We start from the raw sequence: 25,183 nt of genomic DNA, 5'->3' as shown, positions 1-25,183 counted from the left end.
GAGAACTGTCATTATCTTCTTATTATTTAAAAATAATTTTATAACACGCTTGCGTTTATTTTGACAACCTGCTTGTATATATTAACACTTCATTCCCTTGGTCTTTAAAGTCTGTTATTAAAAAACAATTTGTTATTGTACAGCGTGAATCGTCTAAGATTTTTAGCTGAAATAATTTCGATGCTGTAGAATCTATTAAAAAATATATGATTCCATTTAAAATAGCAAAGTTGATCTCCACATGAGCTTTACGCGTTCACCTACAGAAAAGTTAGAAACATCGAGATATATCCTCGTTGAAATCATATACCTTTGATCTGAAACATCTTTCGTTATAATTAGTAGTATCGAAAATATTTCAGTTCAATTTCTTAGGCGACTCACCCTGTATAGATACAGATAATCGATTTCTGTGAATAATTTCTACACAAAATTGTATACAATTTACGATTACCTTGATACACGATTATAAAAAAGATTTCTACAATTCATATTGTTAGAGATATTTGAGTATGTGCCGTGTTCTGTTAGAAAACACGCGATTGCAATATTTCATTAGTATGTCTTAATTAACCGATTAGTATAATAAATGTTATAAATAAATGTTATTTTTATACGATGTTTGGAATATTAATATCCCATATTACTGTCGTAATTAGTATTATACTTGTCAGCATGAGTATTTTTATATCACTAACATTTATCTTTTTTTCATAATGCTTCTAATAATAACATTTATTTAAGGTAATTTATTATTACAACTATATTTATACTATATTTTTGTAATTAATATTTCTTGAAAAATATATGTATATATTATATCAGAATTGCCAATATTTGTCTGGTAGTGTTCACTCTTTTATAATAAATTAATATCTTACAAAGCAATATCTTCTGTAACATCTTATAATTATATGGTATGTAATTAAATGTTCTGTTAACAAAGATTTTAACTTTAAGAGAACTCTTTTGAATATTTAAGACAAGAGAAAATTAATTTTTACGTGAAATGTCAATAATTTAGTTGTGTAGATTACATCATAATTTTAAATTAGAAATCTAAAACTCCACTTCTTAATGGTACGGCGTTTGCTGTTTAACATCTCTAACAATAGTAATCATATAAATTTTTGCAATAATTCCACAATTCCCTACGATAACGTCAAATAGATTCATCTATTAATAGTTTAACAACTTTGTATCACTATTGCAAAAATTATTACAAATCGCTTTTACACGTAATATCAATACTAATTTGATGTTATCCTAGGAAAAAATACGTATAAAATAAAGATTTTACATTACCTTAGGCTTAGTACAAGTAGAATGTTACATTTCACATCTCTGTATGCGTTCTCGAATGCTTAAAAATGTATAATAAAATTAATTCGATATCTGACATTGTGTGAAGTACATGCACGATGCTATTTGTTACGAAGTAATCCCGAAGAAATTTTTCGGGCGAGATTCAACTATGGATAAACAACTTTTAACACTTTGGATTGGTGTACTTTTTATAATCGTTCGAACAGTAACAAATTCAATCACTACTTTAAATACGATCATTAACAATACATTTATTTATAGCATATTTTTATCTAATGTGTTTGAATCTTCTTATGAAATTTTTCAAACTAATATCGTTTTCTTCTCCAATTGGGATTTAAATCGGACCATTCGACTGTTTATATTTACTTCAAAAAACGGCTATTTACTCCAAAGGATATTCGATGGTGCAGTAAAGTACAAATAATTATCCCTTTAATTATTACAAAAATGCAATCGCTGGATCATGTTATAACTTGTAACTACTCTCGATACTTCATATTACAGAAATATGTAAATTACATTTCTTTTCTTTCAGACGAAATCGACAACGATCACCGGAATTTCTTGAATTCTGTGCAGAATTCCCAACAACACCAATCCATCTCTTTAACTCGGCAACCTTCGCTAACGAGCAACGTGTAGAAATTTGAACGGTGTGAAATTTCCGTACACGCGCCAGATTACGTTCGCATTTCAATTTTTTACAACGCCTCGTTTATATATTATACCTGTCCGATGGTACAAAGGTGGTTTCGCGATAAAGAACGAAGAAAGGAAAGAGTATCGAGATCTGTGGGGCAACTTCGTCACTTCTTGTCTTCCGGTTGTCTCTCTACCGTGACGTTACACCTAAACTGATCGTCCTCGAAGCTTTGATTCGTCGCGCCGTTCTGCTTCGAGCATTCCTTCGCTCGATCACGTTCGTCGGTTTGCATCCTTTTCAACCTCTTCACACCGAATTTCTTCTTGCTCGCTTCGGATGGCATTTTTTCGATTTTGTCAAGATTCTTCGCGTTATTGATAGCTTCCAGACTGTTCGTCTTTCGATTATCCGTTTCTTCCTTGCTAAAAGCCTGATTGTCGATTCCGGCTAGATTGCTCGATTCGTTCTTATCATCGTCGTATTTCGCGCCCTTCTTTTCCTCCAAAGCGATCTCGATGATGCCATTTTCAACACCGTTTTGATTGCCGTGGTTCTTCGGCTTTTTCTTCACGATGTCGTTACCTTCGACTTGTGGCTGCTTTTTCAGGTAAGCCACGTTGAAGATGTAGTACATTATACCGGTGATGAGAGTTATCATTGCGAAGATTCGATAGGTTGGTCGAGTGCCGAAGGCTTTCATTAGATATCCACCGATCAAGCTTCCTGAACCTTTGCCTACAAGCATTAAAGGAACGATCGTTATTGCTAGATTGTGGACTGTTATTGTGTAAAGGTAGGAAAATGCACGGAATTTATATATATAGCGTATAGATATTATAATTTGTTATAAATATACGATAAAACTACTCGTTATGATTCTTAGTAAACGAAGCAAATTTTCACGAAGGTTCCACTCCTTTACTTTTGTTTAGAAAGATATGAAATTGCATAGAAATCCGCGGTATAGTTATTACAATTATATATAATCGTATAACGATATAATTAGAACGGTGGATTCGAAATCTTTTCATCTTAAACGAAAGTAACAAGTATAACAACGAACGATACTAAGACACGATAAATACGTTTAAAAATAAATACTAAAAATACTATTTTCAAAGATAATTACTTCGAAACGATTTGTAGTTGTCAAATCTACGAGCATCGATCTAAGTAACGAGCTAATATCAATTGACTGTTGACGACGTTACGTTGGCGTCACGCGCACAAATTAACAAGTTTAGAAGGAAATTCAGTCGCAATGGAAGGTCAACGCGTTAAAAATCTAGGGCAAAAAAGGTTGTAAAATTATCCAAGAGAAAGTGTTTCTCACCGACTCCGTAATAAACTCCGCCTAATAATCCCTGTATCGAACTGTCAGTGGTCGTAGTGGATAATTTCGCTGCGTAAGTAACAGCGGCGGTGAAACTAAGTGACAAGGTGACAGATTCTAACGCTTCGAAAATAAGAGTATGCCAAGGATTGTATATCAAGGAGTATCCTGCAAAACAAAAAAAAAAAAAAAAAAAAAACAGTTAAAAATCAATGAAACGTAGAGCAACTTCTTTTCTACATCTTTATGTAATGACTTTATATGAAAATCTAATTACCGGGTATAGAAATAAAAAATCACGGTGAAAAGTACGCAAAACAAATACTTTAAATACATCAAGCGTATCACAGTGGCGAGTGAAAGATATCTGTTTCGTCCACACAAATTCACTAGCTTCGAATACCATCTAGATTTAATTTTTAAAATTATACGCGCGTGTATGTGTTGCATTACCTCGTGTCGTTTTATTTCTAACGTGTTATTGCATCACTATTTCCTGTCCATTCTATATTATCATGTTATATGTATCTACCTTTACACGCTACCATAAAAATTTGTAATCTTTTCTAAGATCGCATTCTCCTTTTCTCTTTCTTTTCCCACCTCGTCGAGCCAGCTATAATTTAGCGAACCAAAGAAGCAACGCATAATCTTCGTAAAATCTGTCGATTAAACATCCTAACATCGACTTCCTTATTCTTTCATTTACATACATGTTGCTCTGACGTTATGCTAAGTGACGTTATCCCCGAGTCGGCTACCTCAAACTCCAAAATATAAAACATGCCTAAATAAAGTTGCTTAATAGCCAGTTGTTTTTTCATTTTACCAGGGCAAAGAAAGTTCTATCATACGTTTATCAGCAGCATCATGCAGATGAAGTAGACTCGTAAGAATTAAAAATGAACGCTTACCGCAAAGTCTTATGGCGTAAAAAACGAAGCCTATAAAAAGTACATTGGCATGGCCGATCTTTGATATGATTGGACCAGATAGTACCAGTAATGGTATACCGGCGATACCGCCTACGGTTATGGTGATGCCCATGAGTGATCTTGATCCTCCTAAATCTTGTATCAACCAAAAGAGGAACGATTCGATGTATCCCCAAGCAGTGCCTGTAGAAAAAAAGAATTTATCTCGACAAAGTCATCAGGCTATAACGTATTGCTCGCGTTAAGCTCATTAAGCAGAGATACTCTTTTTAAAGAAGTTTGCGCTTCTTAGAATTTGTTGAGTTCATAAATATTTATCACGACGAAGGAAAAACTGACCAGAGTTTCTGATTAATGACGCGTAAGTATAACTCGGTTAGATACATTGTGATTTTAAACTGTAGAGAATATCTTGGACTTTTTTTTCTTCTCGAGGTACGAGAAAATGAATTTTCTCGCAGTTCTTACAATTCAGAATGTTTCAGGGATGATTAAAACCGATGTTGCGAATGAAATTTGTAGAATCCATTACGCGTTTTGTTCCATTAACTTTTCAAGTTAATCCTCGACTCGATATTCTCCAATTTTAATTGATACGTTTCAATACGTTCGCTCCTCAAATTAAGATTGATGTTAACAAGAATAAAACGAGCGGCACGGTGCAATCACAGCATTTAACGTGATTAACGTTTCAAGTTCTAAAAGTTTTTGATGGATGTTTCATCCAGGTCACGCGAACACCATAGTAATCGTTAGATTTTCTGATAAAAATTTGTAAAAAACGATAAATTCGTCGTATGCACAGTTTTTCTGCAGAAAATTTTTTTAAATGATCCTACAACAAGAAAATATCAATTTTAAACAAATTATGAATTTCGATCATTAAGGATATTATCATTAATTGTAGTCGCTATAAAGATCGTCCGATAATTTTATATTTGTAACACCATTCAATGTGCTTAAAAAAATATATCAAGCAATTTTGCGATAGAAACGACAAATTTGAAAATTATACTTGACGTTTCATGCGTTTAAAACGAATGAAAGAGGAAGTATAGCTCAATCGGCGTTTAAAATCGAATTGCTTTAAAAAATGCGCGCAATTTCGCGGCATCGATGAGGAATGTCAATGTCACTGCAATTTCATTAGTCGATCAGTGTACCAAAGATTAGCGGAAACCAGCAATGACGAAGATTACGCAACTTATTCGAGCTTTGCAAGTTCACAGCAAGTTAAGAATTCCTACGATTCGATAATTCAACAGGGCACAATTTCTTCTCCCGCTTTACATCAAATTGCAAAAATAAAAAATTATTACTACTACTACTACTATCACTGTTAATATCAATGTTAACATTAATTATTGCTATTGACGTAGAGATTCTTACCGAGAATGAAACAGGCGATAAAGAGAGCCGCGGCCTCGATGTTCCTTAGCACGGTGAAAACGTCGCGAACTACATTTGTAGACGGTGACTTGAATTCCAAATTAATGGCGAGCATTAACAGCCCTGAGATAAGCTTCAAGCCTGCGTATAAATAAAACGCTGGCCTGCAAAATGTATGTCATTTCTGAGAATTTCTACATTACCTCTATATTGCGTATCATTTTTACAAATTTATAGAAACGAGACGACTAAACGTCTTTGAAACGATGAATCTTTACCTGAAGTCCGTGTACTCTTTGCCAGTGCTCGCGTAATCGATAAGCAGACCAGATAGTGGCGACGAAATCATGCCACCGATACTGCCATAAATTCTTTGAAGACCATAATCGGCCTTTTGTTCGCGCAATATAGCGATCACCGCACCCTCGAACATAGCAAACGTAGTTCCACCGATGACACCTGCGAATAAATTTCGAGACGTCGTTCTACGTTTAATAAAAAGAAAAAAAAAAAGTAAGACAATTTGAGAGGAAACAATAAAAGATGCGATATTCACCGATAAACACTCTAATGGCGAAATACATCCAGAAAGTTACTCCTATGTTGTATTCGATCACTGTCTTCTTGTTCGAGCACATCTCCTTACGAGGCGCAGTGACGATACATCTTTTGCTGCAGTCTTCCGCGTTTAGGATCTTGTAAGGCTCGGAGCTCAAGGAGTAATTAAAAAGTGGTAGAATCACAGATATCCTGTCTGTATCCAGATCAGGATTCCCACAAGTGATCTTTTGAAATTCGTTTCCTGTCCACGCGATTTCTTCCGACAGGTATCTTCGTCGTTTCATCCCGTGATCTTCGTCCGTGGCTTCCAACGTTTTCAACTTCGATTTGTACGAATGATAATTCGTCGTTTGACTGGCATTGTCCTGAACGTTATATAACATACAGTGATTAATACACGAGGAATAACGAAGCATAACGTATAAGAGAAAAAATGATCGAAAAATCCCATACTGGCTGCTTCTTATTTAAATCAATTTCGCGGCAAAGCATCTCTCATTGTCAGTCGTATTATCTTCGAGTATTTTTCATTTTCACTGAACTAAGAAAAAGTGTTCGTTTTGAGTGTTTTTTTTTTTTTTTTTTTAATGAATATTAGTTACGTTAATTCGTTCTGCATTCGAAACTTCTTCGTGTGAAACGTATCGAGTGCGAAAAGATAATTAAAAAATATATCTAGAAAAATTCTATCACGTCTTACATAGAAAATAAAACACAAAAGTATCTTTTATTTTTGAGGTAAGCGCGTTACTAAATAGGCATTTTCTTCCATTATTTCACAATTATTCTACTTTCTCTATTTCTTAAACAAGTATCGTGTATTTTTTAAACAAGTCTATCTATGTACTTCACCTCTCGTGATATAACCGGATTGAAAGTGCAGAGAGTTCGGTTCTCGTATATTCTGTTCGACATGGCAGGTTCTAGGGTCGATATTTCGAAATCTTCGATAAATCCCGACACGGTGCATGAAAACTCGTACAGTCGATTCGATGGAAAGAAGTACTCGTTTGCATACACTTGACGAATCGACGTCCTGAAGTACTCGTTGTTCTTTAGCTTCCGGTGCTCCCTTAGGTCTTCTTCTATTTCCTGTAAAAAATTGTATCGGCTAAGAGAACGTGATGTATAATTTTTATCAAAATTTTCAATTACTTATACGAGTCTCTCTCTCTCTCTCTCTCTCTCTTTTACGATTCTTTGCTAAAGATCAATTAAAATTACTTCATTCCAATTACGAGATATTATAAATCACGTGGAATCGATTACTTAAAATTACTTAAATCAATTACCTGTGGCAATTCATTCTGAGCAATCGAAAACTTGAACGAGGAATTCGCGCCAGTTTCCATGTTGTATCGTTTAATCGTGTACAGCCTTGACGACAAAATTGACTGCACTTCGGTGTCATTACGAACGTCTAGACGACACATGTAACTATAAAAAGGTAGATTAAACGTTTTTAATTAAAAGCCACAATGACGTATACTTTGATATTTTAACGTTGCGTAAGACACGATTTTAGTTTTGCTCGTGATATAAAATCCAGGTTAATATAGATTGCCATTGTAATTGCGGATATTATTTAAAACGTATTTCAGAAAATACTTGGTATTTGGTTAAAGGAACTGTATCGAATCGAGCAAAACAGCTGATTCTTTCACGAGAATCGTATTGCTTATATTTTTTTAACGATATCACGATTAATATATCTTGTATAATTGCACAAAGATAGACGCAAGTTTAGATCAAACGATCGTCGACATACGATACTAACTTAATTTTTAACAAGATTAAAAAAGAAGGATAAACAAAGTTATCGGATATTCAATGAACAACGGAATTGGTTCGAGTATAAAAAGGCAGAATCGTTCGAACACGTATCCTTACCTACCCGCAACTTTCTATCCTGGTGGAGATCTTGGACTGCAAGCTGGTCTCGCAAGGATGATTTTCGCTCATGGTGTAAAGCAACCCATTATTCCCTGTACAGCCGAGGTCCATAACGACTCTGTCTGGAAATTCCACTGTTATCCTACCGATCGGCACGAGCAGCAATAAAAGGGCCGCGACTCCGCCGAACGATGAGAACAGAGATAATAAGATCTGAATGAGAACATAGTTTCAATGTCAGTGGTTTGCTTCCTCTTTTGCTCCATCTTATCGCCAACTAACGATAAATCGAGAGATGAAATTCGAGCAACGATCGTTAGAAGAATTATGGTATTTGAAAACGCTATAGAAAGTTAAGCGATACAAACAATTTATCATTCGTAATATGTAGTAAACGATAAGAGATTTAAACGAATCGGCATTTTTCTAAGCGAGAAATTGCAATTATCCCGTGATACAATTATCGGCGTTGATATTTACGTGTGTAAACAAATGTCAGTTTCTTCTCGAAGCTCAAGTCGACGAACTTATGCGATAAGAAAAGAAAAAATCTGTTGATTCGTGTGATTTTCAACGACTGATCGAAGCTTTCGTCGTTTATTGCGCGCGGCAATCTAATATTTATATTTTGTTGATATTCGAGTGACGCATATGGAAATATCGCGATGGTTTAATGGAGTTTTACTTTGAAATTTCCCACGCGATCGGCGAACATTCCAGCCAAGGGTGGCATCACCATTGCGATCACTGGCGTTATGGCGCTCATTATGGCAGTTTCTTCCACGTTTATGCCAAGCTCCCTCATGTGTATCGTCAAATATGGATAAAGTACATAAAGCGCTGAAAACGATTATTAAAGATAGTATTATTAACATTACGCAAAACGTAATAATCTCGAGAGAGATTGAAAATTGAAGAAAAAGTTAGTTGAAATACAGCAAAGTGTTTATTTTAATTATTTATTAATAATTTAATTATCGTATAGATAGACATATATAAATTATTATAGAATTACTATTACGTTATAGAGAATTAAAACGTAAATGGATGTAGATAAATTATCACAGATCAAGAATGAAATGAATCAAGAAAGAGATGGAAATATACCGAAATCTATTCTAAAAACAGAATTTAAGACCTTACCAGGTGCGAAAGTTAAATCAGCACTGCGGTTTTCCCTTCAAATTATTCACGAAGACGGTGTAAAATGTGGTCAAAGTAAATTGACAACAAGAAATACCGTTCAACATATATATTACTGTCGAGAGAATGATTTAGTGGATATTTCAATATATATACAACGTACTAACTTATGATTTAATGGATATATCCATCTGACCTATGCTGCAGTGAATATATGAACCGAATCTATACTTTAACGAATACAACTTTCGACGTTGTCTTAAGAAATTACGTTCTCTACGTATTTTTAAACTTCCTCGTAACACGAAATTTTTTGCAGTTTATCACTAACAATATTAATTTATCTGGTTTGTCTGGTCAAAAAGTAGCAACTTCTGTGTTATTATCGATAAAAAAAAAAAAAAAATTCCGAGAAAAATAACAATAAAAATTTTCAGCAAAATGTTTTTCGTAACAAATCTATAGACTCGAGCCAACGATTCGCGTAATTTTCGAATAAAACGGAGATATTAACGCTTGCTGTTCGACTAACTTTAATCAACGATCGATCAATTGTGAGAAACACTTACTCGATGCTTGGACGAAGAATATCATTTTAAGAGGTAGCAACTCCTTGTGCCGGAAGTCTTTGATGATCCTCCGGAAGAAACTCTTGATCAGCATCATTTTGTCGTTTTCGAGGAACGATCAGTCGTGTGCAAGAGTTTCGTAAGTAATAACAGCGTATGATTCCAGTCAAATATTAAGAATGGCATCAAGCACCACGCATATTTTTAACAACACAGCGTCACCGTTGCATGCTTTTTATTCCCACTGAAAAAAAGTGATTGCGCTTCCTAAGTCAACATTTCGACGTATTATTGCGACCTACATGACGTAACGATAAATATAACAAGGCAGTATTTATTTATCATAGTATCGTTATAACTCCAAATATGAATTAAAAAAAAAAAAAAAAGAAAGAAAAGAAAAGAGAATAAAGCAAATATCGGTTCGACTAAAATTTCACTGACGCAGCCTTTTTGGAGAAATATATATCCGTCGATTCAAAAATAATTTTACACGTCATTGTAAGTACGCGTATACTGCTTGCGAGTGTCATGGCATTATAAAATGTTAAAGAGGACGGAGCGATAATAATCGGAAGAAAGTTGGATCGAATGTTAATCAAGGTTTACAATGGCGATACGAATTTCGTCACATAAGGCATACCAAACTTTACCAAATCGATTGTGACACATTTATTCCATGAAAATACCGTTGCTCGCAGACGACCAACTTTGCACCTCGGCTTGGGTCAGCTGATTTTTTCTGTGTACGATCATCGAGTACTGTACTACATCCGGTAACACGAGCCATTAGCTGGTCGAACGGGTGCAAATATTTATTTGAAACAAACTTCTACACCTACTTGGTTACTTCGAGTTATTGGAAAATGATGATGCACAACGTTTGTCATTAGTTACAGCGTAACGACGAACGCTGTTGTCTGTTTCTTTTAGCGCTATAAAATCATATTTGAGTTTCGGAAAATTGTTCATTACGCGCGCTATGAAATTATTTGCAGAGACGCGGAGAAGCTGCTGCTTATATTCCAAAAGCGATATGCACAAAAATTAAATCGATTGACAGAGTACTATAATTAATAGATTTTTTTTATAATTATTGAAATATCAATTCTATAAGATTTCGTTGGTTTATACTACGTACAGTCCGCATTTCAATTTCATACTAAATCTTCTTCTTCCGACCAACCAGACTAACATAAAAATCGTAAAATTATGAAAAACGGATTTGTACATTATGTTAACGCGACTATTTTCGAAATAGAGATGTTTAAAACGAGGGACTCTCTAATAAAGGCTTGGTTATTGACAGTGGACAAGAAACGGTAGCCGTGACAGTGGATGATGTGTCAATACGAATGTCATGACTTTTACATAACGGTTTAACAATTCACGCCACACACCATGAATGTTACGCTGTTGTACGTCAGTTTCCGCTTTGAAAGATCAATGACGACCAAATATAGGTATCTATGATGTTTAATACGATACCGATTCGCGATGCAATTGAAAAAGAAATAAAAGATAAGCCGAAGAACAATTAGAAAATTTCTCGTGACGGCACTTTCTGCTACTTTTAACGAGAGACTTCATCTTAAATCAAAGCTACGAATAAACTGTCGCGGGGAAATGAATAATTCAAATTGGTGCGTGTATCGGAAACGGCGGTACAGTGAGATGGTAATTATGCATCGCCAGGTTACGTAATTCTGCATATACGCGATGGAGCAGGTAGCTGATTATCCACGGGTTCGATCTTTTTCTGCTGTTCTGCTCGTGATTTATTGAAATTCGCGGTTGTCGTACATTAACCTGCTCCAAGTTCTAAGCTGGCTTAATTTCCTCGTAATCTGTATCGTGTCATGGGATATTTTCCATACGAGTAATTTCTAATTAACGAAACGCTATTATTATTTTATTACCACCTTTATCGTTTAATTCTAATTAAACCACCTTCCTATGCTTTTCGATTACGAAATATTATTTATTATTTACTAGACGTGTTTCCAACACATGTTTCCAGTTTATAAGATCATTCGTTTGATTCTGAAAATAAAACTAGTTTAGTTCCGCGATGAACACGTTTCTTAAATGTTTCGAACGTCATCACGACGCTCCTTCGTGACGGAATCTAGTGCTTTCAAAAGATGCGATGGAATATAACGAAATATAATTTTTGAATCGTATCTACGTTCGAAACAAATTGAATTACGCACAGGGATATCGTACTAAAGTATTTTAGAAATTTCATAGCATCGTACGATTAAATGCCAGTCCGTAAGCGCGTCGTTCGTTTGATTTTCGTGTTTCCTTTATCGACTTGCTGAGTGTTTTCAAAACTATCGATAACGGTGTCGCTTGTACGAAGTTCAAGAACCAATCCATAAACCGAGTCTCGGATATCGCTGTTTGTTTCGCGATCAGGCTCGCCAAATGTGTTTTAATTGTCCGGCACGTATCCTACTCGTTCCATCAGCTGTGGAAATCAAATGACGTTGCAACAACCGAAGATTTGCGTTTCGAAGCGTTAAAAGTATGAAATTGACGTCCGCGAATCGACAATCGAATGACTTTTTATATAACTGCATTTCTTTCGCCAGAGTAAAAAAGGAAAGTGTTAAAAAAAAAGAAATTAGAAGAGGAAGTCAAAAGGTCACCGTCTCCTCTACCAAAGTCACGAGAAATACGATTTGCAAAATAGATGTATCATGTTAGTCTCATCATGTATGTTAATTGATAGTTATTTCTAACTTATGCGAGATAGATAAATCGAAATTAGTATTGTAAATTACGGTAGATAATACGCGATTGTTATTCTTTCAATCCTTGTAATTCTGCGTGATTTATTGCCTTTCGATGACCATTAAACAAGCCGATGGTAAAATGTAACCTAATGACGGTGTAGCCTGAAGCAAGATACGAAATTGAAAACCTATACATTTTTTCTCTTTTATTGTAATTCTCTTGCTCTATATAAATTGCAATTAAAATTGCAAAAATTTTACTGCGTACTTTATAGTGCAATGTTTATTATATATATTATTGCGCGTTATATGTTACACAATATTATACATATAACAAATAAAGGAGAACTTTTTCAATTAATTAATAATTTACGATATGCAACAATCACAGTTCTTTTTTGCTGTCGGTACCTATGGAGCGTGTCAACGATAATTTCTACCTTGTAAAAACTATTGTAACCATCCACTAACGTCATTATCTGCTTAATGAATTATGTATTATTATACAAAAATACACAGTCGTATTTGAGAATTCAGTTTCTAAAAACAAATGCGACATTTGCATCGACAATCGCAGTCTACTCTTATCATCGACCGACTCTAATCGAGATTAAAAAGCAAAGAAACCAAAACAGCCTTAAACAAAGGATTACAACAATCGAACGAGACGTTATAACGAGACTAAACATCTTCTGCTCGGTTACGAAACGACTGAAACCATCGAGCAAATTCCACATGTTTTCACAAGGAAACCGTGCATGACTTCTCTTCAGGGATGAATTACAGCAATCGTTACCGCACCTCAACTACAATCACGATCAACGCGTAAGAACTCTCTTTGAAATATCATCGATCGAGATGCGTGTCGAGATACACGACTTCTCTGATAAATTCTTGAATTTTTGCTTTTATACCGAGCCAGGGAACGGTGACATAACGAATTGAAGGTCGTAATGATATTTATGTGCAACACGATGACCATTTCCGGAGACTCGAAGAATGCTAATTTCAGCTATTTTCAGTGAAAAAAAAAAAAAAAAAAATCAGAGTTCACAGGAGCTCGTTTCTTTGGATCTTTTTAGATCTTACGCGTTTTCTTTCGTGTTTCACGAAAATTTGTTCGTAATGTCTCTTTCTTTCTTTTTTCTTTTTTTCTTCATTTGGCGCAAGAGATAATTGTCTCCTTGTCATCTTGGCAATCTATAAGATTATTTTGTAATTTAACATGAATTGTGGTTTGTTTCCGCGAGTAGAAGAAGATTATCTTGCGAATAACGTAACAGAATTATGTCAGAGAAACTTTTCTCGGCGCTATTTGTTATTCTAAATGGCATCGTGACATAATCGATATAACAGAGGAGTGAAATATTTTTCGTACTTCTAATGCTAATAAGATGCTTCGTAAACTTTGGTCACGCAAATTATCGATAGAATTATTAAGTCCACAGTTTACGGATGAAAGATGGAACAAGTAATTTTCAATATCAAATATCTACTACTAAGGTTTTCGTACAAAGTTTGTGAAATTCAGCTTCGATGATTATGAAAAATGGAAATTATATACGCATTCAGAATAGACAAGAAGATGGTAACGAATGGATCCGAATCGTTCGTACAAATCGAGAAATATTCAGTAACAGCTCGGTGGAGTGTTGATTTTATACTTTGTTTATTTCACCAACTATAAAATAGTCTCTCAGAATTCTTTTCATTACATAACTCTTATCTACTTAATTTTTAGAAAAATAAACGCGACGTGAAACATTGCAAAGAGAAAAAAAGGTATCAAAAAGATAGTTTATCATTAATTATGAATTAATTTTTTTTAATCGTCAGAAAATATTCATAAAAAATAAAATATCTTTCGTGTCTTAATAAAATTAATAATAATAACTCTAGATCGATATACGATCTACTCGCAGCAATGCAAATTTACAAGCTACTCCATTACAAACATTAAAATGTCTGTCTGATAGTTATGAATATTTATCGACGTATCAAACACGCTTCAAGACACATTTCTTCGCATTTTTTGCAAATAATTTCTTACGTTTCTCCTATACATTTCCCGCTGTTATATTCATGAACAGTTTCTCTAACGATATGAATTAACCATATGTTCTTATCACACTGAAAAGATATTTTATATATCATACTCAATGTTCATGATGTAACAGTGTTTAGCGTTATTAAATATCGCGATATCTCATCCGATATTCATTACTCGTCGATTCAGAAATTTTTTTTCCCAATGCGACATGTTTCCATATCATCTTTCACACTTGTTATATCTATATATTCAATTAGTCACGTATAATATTAAATATCAACAATTTCGACGACATCTATTTACTATAAGCCTTTTCTTTACTCGAGAAGAAACTTCCCCGGTATCTAAAAAATTCACTCGATAGAAACTAAGTTTTACGCGCTTACTTCGAAACGGTATAGAAACAAGTTTTTCCCATTATAAAAAAAGCACGTAATTCTCGACTCCTTCGAAACTTTCATCCACCCTTCGTCGTTGTTTCATCGTTTTATAACTTCCAAAGAAACAGAAGAGAAACAGGAAAATATACGTTAAAGTCACTCGGTCGAGAAACATAACTTTTTCGGTGTACTTTATTCCTTCTGCTCCTTTCCATCGGAAGACTTGGTGTCTTGGTAGACGAAGGCGACCTGGCATTACGAGATACGGCACGGTAATTACCGCGAATTGTCAGCGTTATCGGAGCTGAATGTTGGCCCATTACAAATGTAATTGCGTAATTCGTACGACGTCGGAGTTTGTCGGACGAGCCGAGTGCTAAGTATCCTCTTCCTGAAACATTTTGTTTCTCTCTTTTTCTTCCTTCCTTTTCCTTCCGTTTTCTTTTCTTTTTTTCGGGGGCATTTTTCAACGACAGCTAAGAAACAGTAGGAAAACAGGCGGAAAATTTGTACGAGAGATGGGAAATACTGGAAACGGAGGTTCTTTTTCTTTGGTAAACGAGGATCGCATTAATCGCGCTAGATACATACGTGTCTGATTAGAATATCACGTAAGATTACCATTACCAGGCAGTATTTACGTCGTTCGTCTTCTCTTGAACTTTTTTGTTAGCCTTGGTATGCGATCGTGTTTGCTCGAGTTCATGCCTTGTCGTGTTTTCCATTACATTCCGATACGGTGTCATTTTTATTCTTCTAACAATAGAAACACTTAGCATACAGTCTGCGATAAACTTTACACCGTAAACGAGCCATCCGCTGTTTTTAACCATACGAATATTTGAATTAAAAACACGATGGTATATATGTGCAATGAATAGCATTGTATAATATACAAGGACTGGCTCGAGTAAACCTAATGCAAGTTCTTTCATAACGATGATCACAATTAGGAAAAAAAAAAGTTTAATTGCTGCCTTCGGTTGTTTGATAAGCGATTCAAACTTGACTTTGTTCTTCTTTTCTATTCTTCCTTCGATCGACTTTGAATTGTTAATTTGATTTTAATTGTACCATCAAGGACTCCTTGCCTGACAATCTATCGGCTGATACTCGTTGTTATATTCGAGTAATTTATTTTTATTTCGACGTTGCTTCCAGCAACTTCGACGATTTTCATTGAGTGAACTCAGCAACGCCTAACGAACATGTAAATTACTCTTATATTTTAACATTCAACGCGACTCGCACTTTGGGAATATATTCCTTACGTTTTACAGTGTATACATAATTAGTCGGTTGACAGATCGATAGCTAGTTTCAATGGCGATTCAAATTGACAGGAACATCGACGCCAAGGCAAGGACGAGATTTTGTAATTGTTCGCGACCACGATTCTAATGTGACAGATGGAGGCTCGCGAAGACAAGCAGAGCTCAAGTAGTACGGAAGCATTGTGGCTCAACAACTCAGGACACGTTTTCTATTCAAGGCTTGGCACGCGTTACATATGGAAGCTCGCGAGAAGAGTATGCTTTTCTTATACTGATTTCAGTTTCTTGACGCGGTCAACCAGCGAGAAAGATAATGTTTAGACCGGAATTCGAACAAACGGATACCAACAACACGTTTTATTTACCTATTTTGTCGTCAATTGTACTTCCAGGAACTTTTCGCCTAATGACCTATTAACTAGTATAAATTATGTTCGATTAATTTATATTTATTTTAATTTTAATCGCAGAGACTTCTTGCGCATTAATTTATTAACTACTAACGTTAGTGAATTTATGCAAGTTATTCCCTTTCTTTTTTTCAATTTCATAATTGTACATCGAATAAGATTTGTTTCATCGTTAAACTTCAATTTTATCAGCAGTGATTAGCTTGTAAGTTGTGTGTTTAATTAAAAAAGATTCAGATTCGATTATTAAATATCGAGTGGATTCGATTATCGCGTTTAAATTTCTTCATTATTCGAATGAAGCAGGCAAAGACTTCTGAGATATTTAGAAACTGAATTTTTTGTTAACGCGAGGTTAGAAGATCTTTGGCAATCATTGTATGGTGTCATCGTCGCTACACTTATTGTAACTGACATATTTCGCTGTTGAAAAGAAAACGAAAAAGATTTAAACACCAGTCTGGAACACTGATTCGAAAGAATTGCATTGGATCATACAGACGTGTATACGTGTGTATCGTCATAAATCTTCGCCATTATCTTATTTTATTCGATTATGTGCTGTGAACGAGCAAAAAGGCATTAAAAATGGCGCAGCGCGATACAAAAATGGTTCCATAGTCTCTCGTTGTTTACTATTATTTTAATAACGTCATTCGACGAACAAATTCAATAGCCAAACAATTTTTTAATAAATATTTTTCAACGAAAATCTACTAGAAACCAGCGGCTTTTTAATATCCCAAGATTAATACCAAATCATTTTGATATTCGCGAAATAGTACGTACCAATAATTTGTTAAATTACATTATTTTTAACATCCCAAAAGCAGCGTTTAGACTGAAACTAAGATTCAGATTAAAGTCACTCGGATCCTCCAAATTTAAAGCGTCAAAGAAAAAGAAAAGGAGAAGGGAAGAGTGAGAGAGAAAATAAAACAAAAGACATGTAGGTCGACGTATCGCAAATTTGAAGCAATTTATCCGGCTCCTTAACAATGCCCATTACGACGTATTATCTTATTGTCACGTGAAAATGAAAATGGAATAATGGAAGCATGTGTAAAAAAAGACGTCGACGCCTGTGTATCGTAACAAGCGGCTCCAATATCGATTATTAGTTTCCAGCAATTGAAACAATTAAGAATCATTCCTGCCTCGTGTATTTTCCTGCCTTTTTCATTGTTCGTAATTCTACCACGAACCTATCGAATATCTTTTTCCATTGAAAAGTCAGGAATTTTTTCTCCTTTCTCGTTCGCGTATATTTAGGTTGTCGCTTGTACAGATTTCATTTTCTCTGATTTACGATCTATGAAACGCAACAACTTCGGATACGATCTTGGTAAGCTTTTTAACGCGGAACAGACTGTAAGTTGTAAAATGATTCCTCGTTGCGCAATTCTAATCCGGTTACCGTTACATCTGTTTCTCGTGTCGTTACATATTTGATCTTATAGCATCGATGTAACCGATGTTCCTAGTACGATTCGCAGATTCGTTTCCAAATTAAGGTACGATGCATCAACGAAGTATTGCAACTTGGTCTTTGGATCCGTAGAAATTTCAGTTAAAATCTTTCAATATTATAACGATGCTTGATATCCGATTACACATGAATTCGTAATAAACTCTAATTCTCAACTATTATCTTCTTGGTCTGTAACGTATATACCTATATATTGCATATATAAATATCGAATATTAGATATCTATGCAAAAGTTTTCAATGATTTTCCTAACGCGCATAGTGTGAGAATGAGAATCTGTAAGGAAGAAAGTATGTTAAATCCTTGATTATTCGACGAGTAACTTAGAGTTTGTAAACGCTTAGACACTGAAATACGAAAAATACAGAACAATGATTAATGCTATTAAAGACTAGTTATTGAAATGATATTATGGCTCGAACAAACCATGATTCATAATGAAGAGGCTGCTCATTCAATGCAATATTGTTTAGGTAACAAAGGTGGGTCGGTTATAACTGAATGTTATAACTGAATGGTTTTTCTAGGTACACGTGCGTGGCTACTGAAAGGTCCCTAACGATGATTAGCGTGAAGCAAAAATTTTAATGAATTTGTTACTATTAATAAAAATAAACATTGAATAAAGATAAAAATCTCTCGTTTCTTTAATGTCATCTCATTTTAATTTATTACACAGTATGATCTATCTTGATGTATTATTCTTTGTTGCACGCATCTCGTATTAAAGTCCATTAAAACAACGACAATTACGCTACATTCATTTTTTGAGCAGTTCTTAAGGTTACGAACCCATTTAGAAATTAATTTTTATTAAATCAACACCAATACTCGAGCGTCGTGCCTTTACCTTTCCAATTATCTTGCGAGTGAGACACCTTTCTATTTCTTGGCGATGTATTGCATGATTCTACAGTTTTCTCCGCGATATTTATTTTAAGGATTTAGTTTCATTAGCATTCGAAAGACGCTTCACCGAAATAATTTTTACATAAATTACCTGCGAATATGAAATGACATAAAGTAACGAATAGATCGTTCTTCGAGATACATCACACATTCACCAAAGATTCTATTCGAAGAAGGAAATATCCGCGAATTAACAAAGATATTTTTTTCCAACTGAAAATCGGGAAATCTTTCGTGGAAATTATTGCACGAATAATTTTCGAAAAATAAATTTCAATAGCGGAAGTTTGTCAGATTTTAAAATTCCTATAAGAACCGTCATTGAAACATTGCCGCTTAATGATTCGCCATCTCCTCGCAAGACTAATACCTCGTTATTTTATTTCATCGTTCCTTTCCCTCGCCGTGCTATCGGTTTGCTAATCTTCATGACATAGATTTCGAACAATAAGCAAAATCTATAGTTACGTAAAAACGGTGACAAGCGTTACCAAATAGGCATGCAGATTTACGAGTTTCTCTTACGAGTGGCAACCAAGTATCGCGCTTATAGTTGGATATTTTAACCGCAAAGGTTCTTTTTCAGAGTTATGTCGTTTTGTTTGAGTCCATTCATTCCTCGAGTCCATTTATCTGCGATAAACCTCGTATTAATGAAAATGCACAATCTTACTTCGGTAAATAGCCGGCAGTGTTTTATTTTCGTCTAACGATTCGAAAATAGCTATTTCTGTTTATTCTCGTAGCTGTTTCGAATAATCGATATCCTGTAGCTCTTGCGATATTTTCCCAATAGAAGATCGAGTAAAATTTCATTCGTTCGTACCGATCGAAGTACCATAAGACTTTGCACGATACGATTATAAATAAATAACCGCGATATAATTATCAGAATTCGCAATGAAAGCAGAAAGATCCGTTTTTGACATTTTTCTGGACTGTGCATTCTCCCAAGACTACGATGCGATGGAAAGATCTACGGAAATCGAGGGCAAAGAAACGCAGGTTCGAACGCAACAAAGTGCAGCGTTGTTCCATCGCTCGAGAGGAGAAAAAATAATCGGTGGATCGGATCGAGCGTTCCATTTCAATTTCGATTTCGATTTCGCTTTCACTGTTACGAACGCGGCAACGACGGCGACGCGACGCCGTCGAATCGGGTCAAGTGTATTCAACAACTATTACAGCTCCTATGTTACTCCGTATGCACCTCCGGAGTCCAGAACGCATTCAAAGGAACTCACAAATTACGTTGTTAGTAGTCCGCGACACGCGTCACCGTGGATGACAGATCGTCCGATCTGCGTCATTGATCAATGCTCCGAATAATGCGCCACTCAAAACAATTAGAGGATCACGTTTCTGGATAATGCACCCGGTCGAAACAAATATAGGGAGTAGATCGATCGCCATGGGAATCGTTCGCTCGACTATCATCATTGGCACGCATTATCGTTAAATTTTTGCGTTAAAAGAATTCTCACGCATCCTTTGCATCTCTCAGTTAAAAATCTCCTATCGTCCGCTATTTCGAAATCGCAGGAAATTGCAGTTTCATCGTTTGCTTTGCGTCCTATCGTCGTTCACGTTTGCATTCGGATAAAGATTAATATTAATTCTAATTTCAATTCTAAATTATGATCTCATTTGATCGTAAATAATTCAAATATTAAAAAGGTCCTAGAAAGTAGTAAAAATAAAGAATATCGCTATCGCTTGATAATTCTGATGTTTACAAAGAAGTAATCGTGATTGAATAGACGGAAATCAATGTAGGTGTATGACAAGGCTAACCTGTCAACTTCAAGGATTAAAATATGATTCGGATTTATCTGTCATATCCTGCGGATCTCTATCTTCGCCGCTTCTATCTGATCAAGCCGTCTCCGCTACTACTGCAAGTGGTTTTTCTTTTTTTTTTTTTTCCTTAAAAACTAATTCTTTACAACGAAGAATGCGATACTGAAATATGAATACACAACGGTGGTTAAAAAAGAACGTTGGAATGTTAAAAGAACAAATCGCAGTTCCCGATCGCTTTTCCACAATTAAGTTGATTTCTATTCTTAGTGGAAATTTCCAAGACACAACAGGCGACGGATTAGGTCGATCTACTAATATTAATAAGTTATAGTATTAAAAAGCCTAAATTGCAAAACCTAGTAAATATGGATAACGAAACATTCGCCATTATGTTTGTATGTACAGGTGTGTGTTTTACACGGCTATTTCCATTCGCCGAAACTTCTGTATTTTAATTAAATCACGCCAAATTAGCGCGTCTATCTTCTCTATTTTTTCCGTTCGCAGAATAATTTATTTTCGTTTAAAACATTATTGTCTATTTTCTGACCTTCGTGGTTTATTTCCTAAAAACAAATGACCAGCCTCCGGAATTTCCTAAAACAACGTTGAACTCCCTTAACATTTGCGAAACTTTCTTCAAATGCTAAATGTATGGATTTTACGTTTCTTGGTGGCACCTTTACCGAGTTCAAATATTAAACAGTCACGTCATGTTAAAGAATGAGTAAATAAAATTATCAATGGAAAATGATCACGAGACTCTGATACTTCGACGAAATATCTAATTAACGTTACAGGTGCTTTAGAACAAATTTCTTCCTCCTTAACGTAGTTAAGGTAATTAATAACGATGGACGATGGGACATCGTTTCACGAATGGTCCCTCAAATTTATGCACCGTGGCAACGCCGTGTTTCATGCGAAACAATGTAACGTTTTTCATCAGTAATTGCACCATTACCAGAATATCGAATTATGTATCTGAACACAGCAGACTCCCTCTCTCTCTAAACAAATTCCTGTGGTCTAAAACTTCTCTTCGTTTATTCTTCGAAACAGATATCGTGACATTTATAGTAGCTACAAGCGCAAATACTCGAAGAAGGCAGATAAAATGAAACTGTTTGCGAAAATAGGCGTGAAAATTGTTCGAAAATTATATCCGACACGAGCTTTTCCGACGCGAGTACACGAAACCGGTCACAAAAATTTCTTGGAAACAACGAAGCCTTCTAACCAAGCCAGCGTTTCCTTTCACAAACCATCGCTGTTAAGAGTAATGCAAACGTTTAAGAGGTAGTTTTAGTTGCTCGAACTTTTTTTGCTCCGTTTTATTAAACTTCCGGAAACTCGAGCTCGTGGAGGCTACTCTCCGCCGCTAAAAATAGCGGAGGCGAATTGAAGATTTTAAAATTCACCGAATGTCTTGTCGGGGGCGATCTCGCTGAAAAGCATCGCTTTATTAAAAATTCTTGCCTATTAGCTTCGCTACGACTGCCAAGTCCGTCTACAGCATTGAAAGGAACTCACAAATTACATTATTAGTACCCTCGGACACGCGTCACCGGTCACATCACCGTGGACGAGCGCCAACAATTTCTGTAACATCGATGAATGCCACTTTTGTACCTTCTATCGCGCTTCTTTTCCCTCGTGGACAAAATTTTGCTACACTTCACGGCGCGGTGTTCGAACGCTGAATTAACCGTAACACCGTGTAAACGACTAGTTTGTCCACCAGCAGAAATTGCACAAAGATACTCATGAACTCGCTGCTCAGTTTTGTAGTCTGCTATATAAAGTTGAAGAAACATTATATAATTTACATATTTTTACATAATACATCAGGCTAAACTTCGAGCTAAACGTCATCTATCATTTGCATAATTTTACATAGTGTGTGATTAAGTGGAACGTTATTTATAATAATAAAATACGAGAAAAGTATGGTCGTAGCTGATTTTCGAGTAGTTCCAATCGTTTAGAAAGGTGGTTTTGTTTTCTTATGGTTATCGCTATTCGTCTGGTTCGTTTATTTCTTCGATTCCTAATATTATCTCGATTGGATTCTAATTGTTTTCTGAATACCCAAGTTCAAAAATTATCGACGATTCAAATAGATTCGCGTTGGAAAGGATTTTGAACGGACTTTTGGTATTCGAATGAGTCTAGATATTTGCAAGACTGGACGAGTTTCGAATACGTTTGTTTTAGAACGGTGGCTTATATCGTTACGAAGCTTCGGCCTCCAACTTATACCAGAGATTATTTCAAAACAAATCAGTATTATCGTGCAATTACGAAGCTAAAAATTGCCATGGACAGAATTCCATATTCATAGGATGATTTTTCATAGACGTTATGATGGAACCTCGCTATACTTACAACCCGGCAGCTTAACGCATGCATAAAAAGCGTCAAACAGGAAGCACCGACATCACCAGCCAATAAACAGACTATGTCTGTTCATACCACTCAAACCACCACACGCACACGAGATACTCTGCCTCTTCATTCACCTAACTATATCAACAACAATTACCCTGAGAGTAAAATGAACAACTTACGTACATTCGTCCACCATTCAATACCAGGAAGTAGAGACATCAAACAATTCGTTGTTTAGAGATTCTCGGCCAGCCACGAGGACGGCCTACTTTCCAATATTTTAAAATCGCCTCTCAAATTCTTCTTCCAAATTCAATTCTTCGCACTTTTTGTTCAAGTCAGAATTTCTAAATTTTCTATCCCCTTTCTTTTTATTTTCCTTTTTCTTTTTCGTTGTTTCTGTTTGAAAATCCAACTACAAGATTCTTATTAGTAAATTCTAATTCAAATCTATTCAATTCACGAAACGAAGGATCGCGAGACGAAGACACTCGGATGTAAAGATTTTACGTGATACGGGATTATCGTTAAGAATGCTTATGTCTGCGTGTCCGATTGACAATGAAGATCGAACAACGCGTCGAAATCGCGGTTCTTAGACCCTCGAGAAGTGATAGAATCGCCGCTGGGTCCGTTCTGCGCGCTGTCAAGCGCAATACTGCCAGACCCGATCGTCGATGGCAACGCACCAGCTCGAAAATACGTGTATTCTAATACGCCAATCGGATCTAAGACCATGACCGCGACGGAACACGTCGATTTACCTGCCCATTGATAGCCGATGTGGACGATAAGGAACCGGTGCAACCGTTTTTCGTTCAATTTTATGCAATTTTTCTGAGATACAAGCGTTTCATTCGCTAGTTTCATTGGCATCTTGATTTCATCGATCGATTATCGTGCATATCGCGTATACGATGGTGTTTGGTAAACTGGTCGATGGATCGGTTGGATTATTGGTTTTAAACAGTATATAAAGTATTTAATATAAACCACAAAAAGAAGAGAATCCAAATAGCAAATCTGACATTTAGTAATTTATTGCGATTTATTCTGATTTATTCCGATAATCCATGCACATCGTTGCCGTTCGAATCGGAAGTGAAATTGAAATTAATCGTTCGATCGTATTCGTATAACGGTATCGCGAGGTTGTAAGATTATTTTATCTGTCTGGTGTCAGTTGCCCGGCGAACAGGTAGCAGATTTCTGCAACTTTTCATCACGACGAGTTGCGAATCCTTGACATACATCATTATGCCGTTATTAAGGCAGGATAAGCACACCATATAGCGGATTCGAGACGGATGGATTCACCATTAATGGTGATACGTCGTGAGGGATCAACATACTACGTACGTATAGGTTCGTGATTTTTTCATCTCTTTTATTTCTTCTTCTTCTATTAAACTATCAGACGTATGAAATAATTTTATCTTTTTTATATCCCTAGGTTTGTGTTACGTGTTTAATTTTCTCGTTAACTTGTGAAAGAAATGAAGTTACGTATCATCCAAGTAATTTCATAGTCTCGTGTTTATATTTGTAATTTCACATTCTCTATAATTCTCAAATTTCTATGTGCGAACTTCTGTTTTGACAAACAAGAGGCGCAAAATATAGTGCCATAAATTGTGTCTTACCTCTGACACTGAAACTAATAGACTATACTCTGCGTCAACGCTTCATTACTTTTATGGTACAAATGAACATTATAAAATTTAGATCGGCTGACCATCTAAAATGGAGGTTTCCGACGCTATTGAAGATTAGAAATAAAAATGGAATTATCGAGGGAACGGCAGAACTTTCCAATACATCTAATATTTACCTATTGTGCTTACCTACTATTGTATTTCTAAGTGTACACAAACGAGTTATCAGGCAAAAGAGCTATTAAATTTTACTTGAAAGGAAAATAAAAATTAACAATAATTAAA

General features: G+C 35.5%; 2 protein-coding genes across 3 annotated transcripts in view; one reads left to right on the top strand and one right to left on the bottom strand.

Annotated features, from left to right (window-relative positions):
- LOC139986404 (dynein assembly factor with WD repeat domains 1) overlaps nt 1-25,183 on the top strand; it is a 58,478-nt gene that overhangs the window by 25,828 nt on the left and 7,467 nt on the right. The window lies entirely within an intron of this gene.
- LOC139987003 (uncharacterized) lies at nt 1,915-23,907 on the bottom strand. Of its 2 annotated transcripts, none has more exons than XM_072002824.1 (12): nt 23,423-23,907; nt 9,796-10,039; nt 8,769-8,923; nt 8,085-8,296; nt 7,483-7,627; nt 7,043-7,282; nt 6,186-6,555; nt 5,908-6,088; nt 5,630-5,793; nt 4,220-4,423; nt 3,306-3,473; nt 1,915-2,707 (listed from the first exon to the last, which is right to left on the bottom strand). In XM_072002824.1, exons 2-12 carry the CDS (start codon nt 9,890-9,892, stop codon nt 2,136-2,138), a joined length of 2,508 nt encoding a protein of 835 aa, XP_071858925.1. In that variant the 5' UTR covers nt 9,893-10,039; nt 23,423-23,907; the 3' UTR covers nt 1,915-2,135. The 2 variants fall into 2 exon arrangements, with proteins under 2 accessions (XP_071858925.1, XP_071858924.1); XM_072002823.1 differs by having other exon boundaries at nt 23,427-23,907.

This window comes from Bombus fervidus, chromosome 4, assembly GCF_041682495.2.
Source record: "Bombus fervidus isolate BK054 chromosome 4, iyBomFerv1, whole genome shotgun sequence".
Taxonomy (NCBI): Eukaryota; Metazoa; Arthropoda; class Insecta; order Hymenoptera; family Apidae; genus Bombus; species Bombus fervidus.
The sequence above is the reverse complement of the archived record's forward strand: the minus strand, read 5'-3'. Positions and strand labels throughout refer to the sequence as shown.

Excerpts from the sequence above, each read along its gene's own strand:
- LOC139987003 (XM_072002824.1), bottom strand. The coding sequence starts at position 9,892 with ATGATGCTGATCAAGAGTTTCTTCCGGAGGATCATCAAAGACTTCCGG. Across the intron at positions 8,297-8,768 it reads ATCGCGTGGGAAATTTCAAA|ATCTTATTATCTCTGTTCTC; the intron begins GTAAAACTCCAT and ends GTTCTCATTCAG. Across the intron at positions 7,628-8,084 it reads ACCAGGATAGAAAGTTGCGG|TTACATGTGTCGTCTAGACG; the intron begins GTAGGTAAGGAT and ends ACCTTTTTATAG.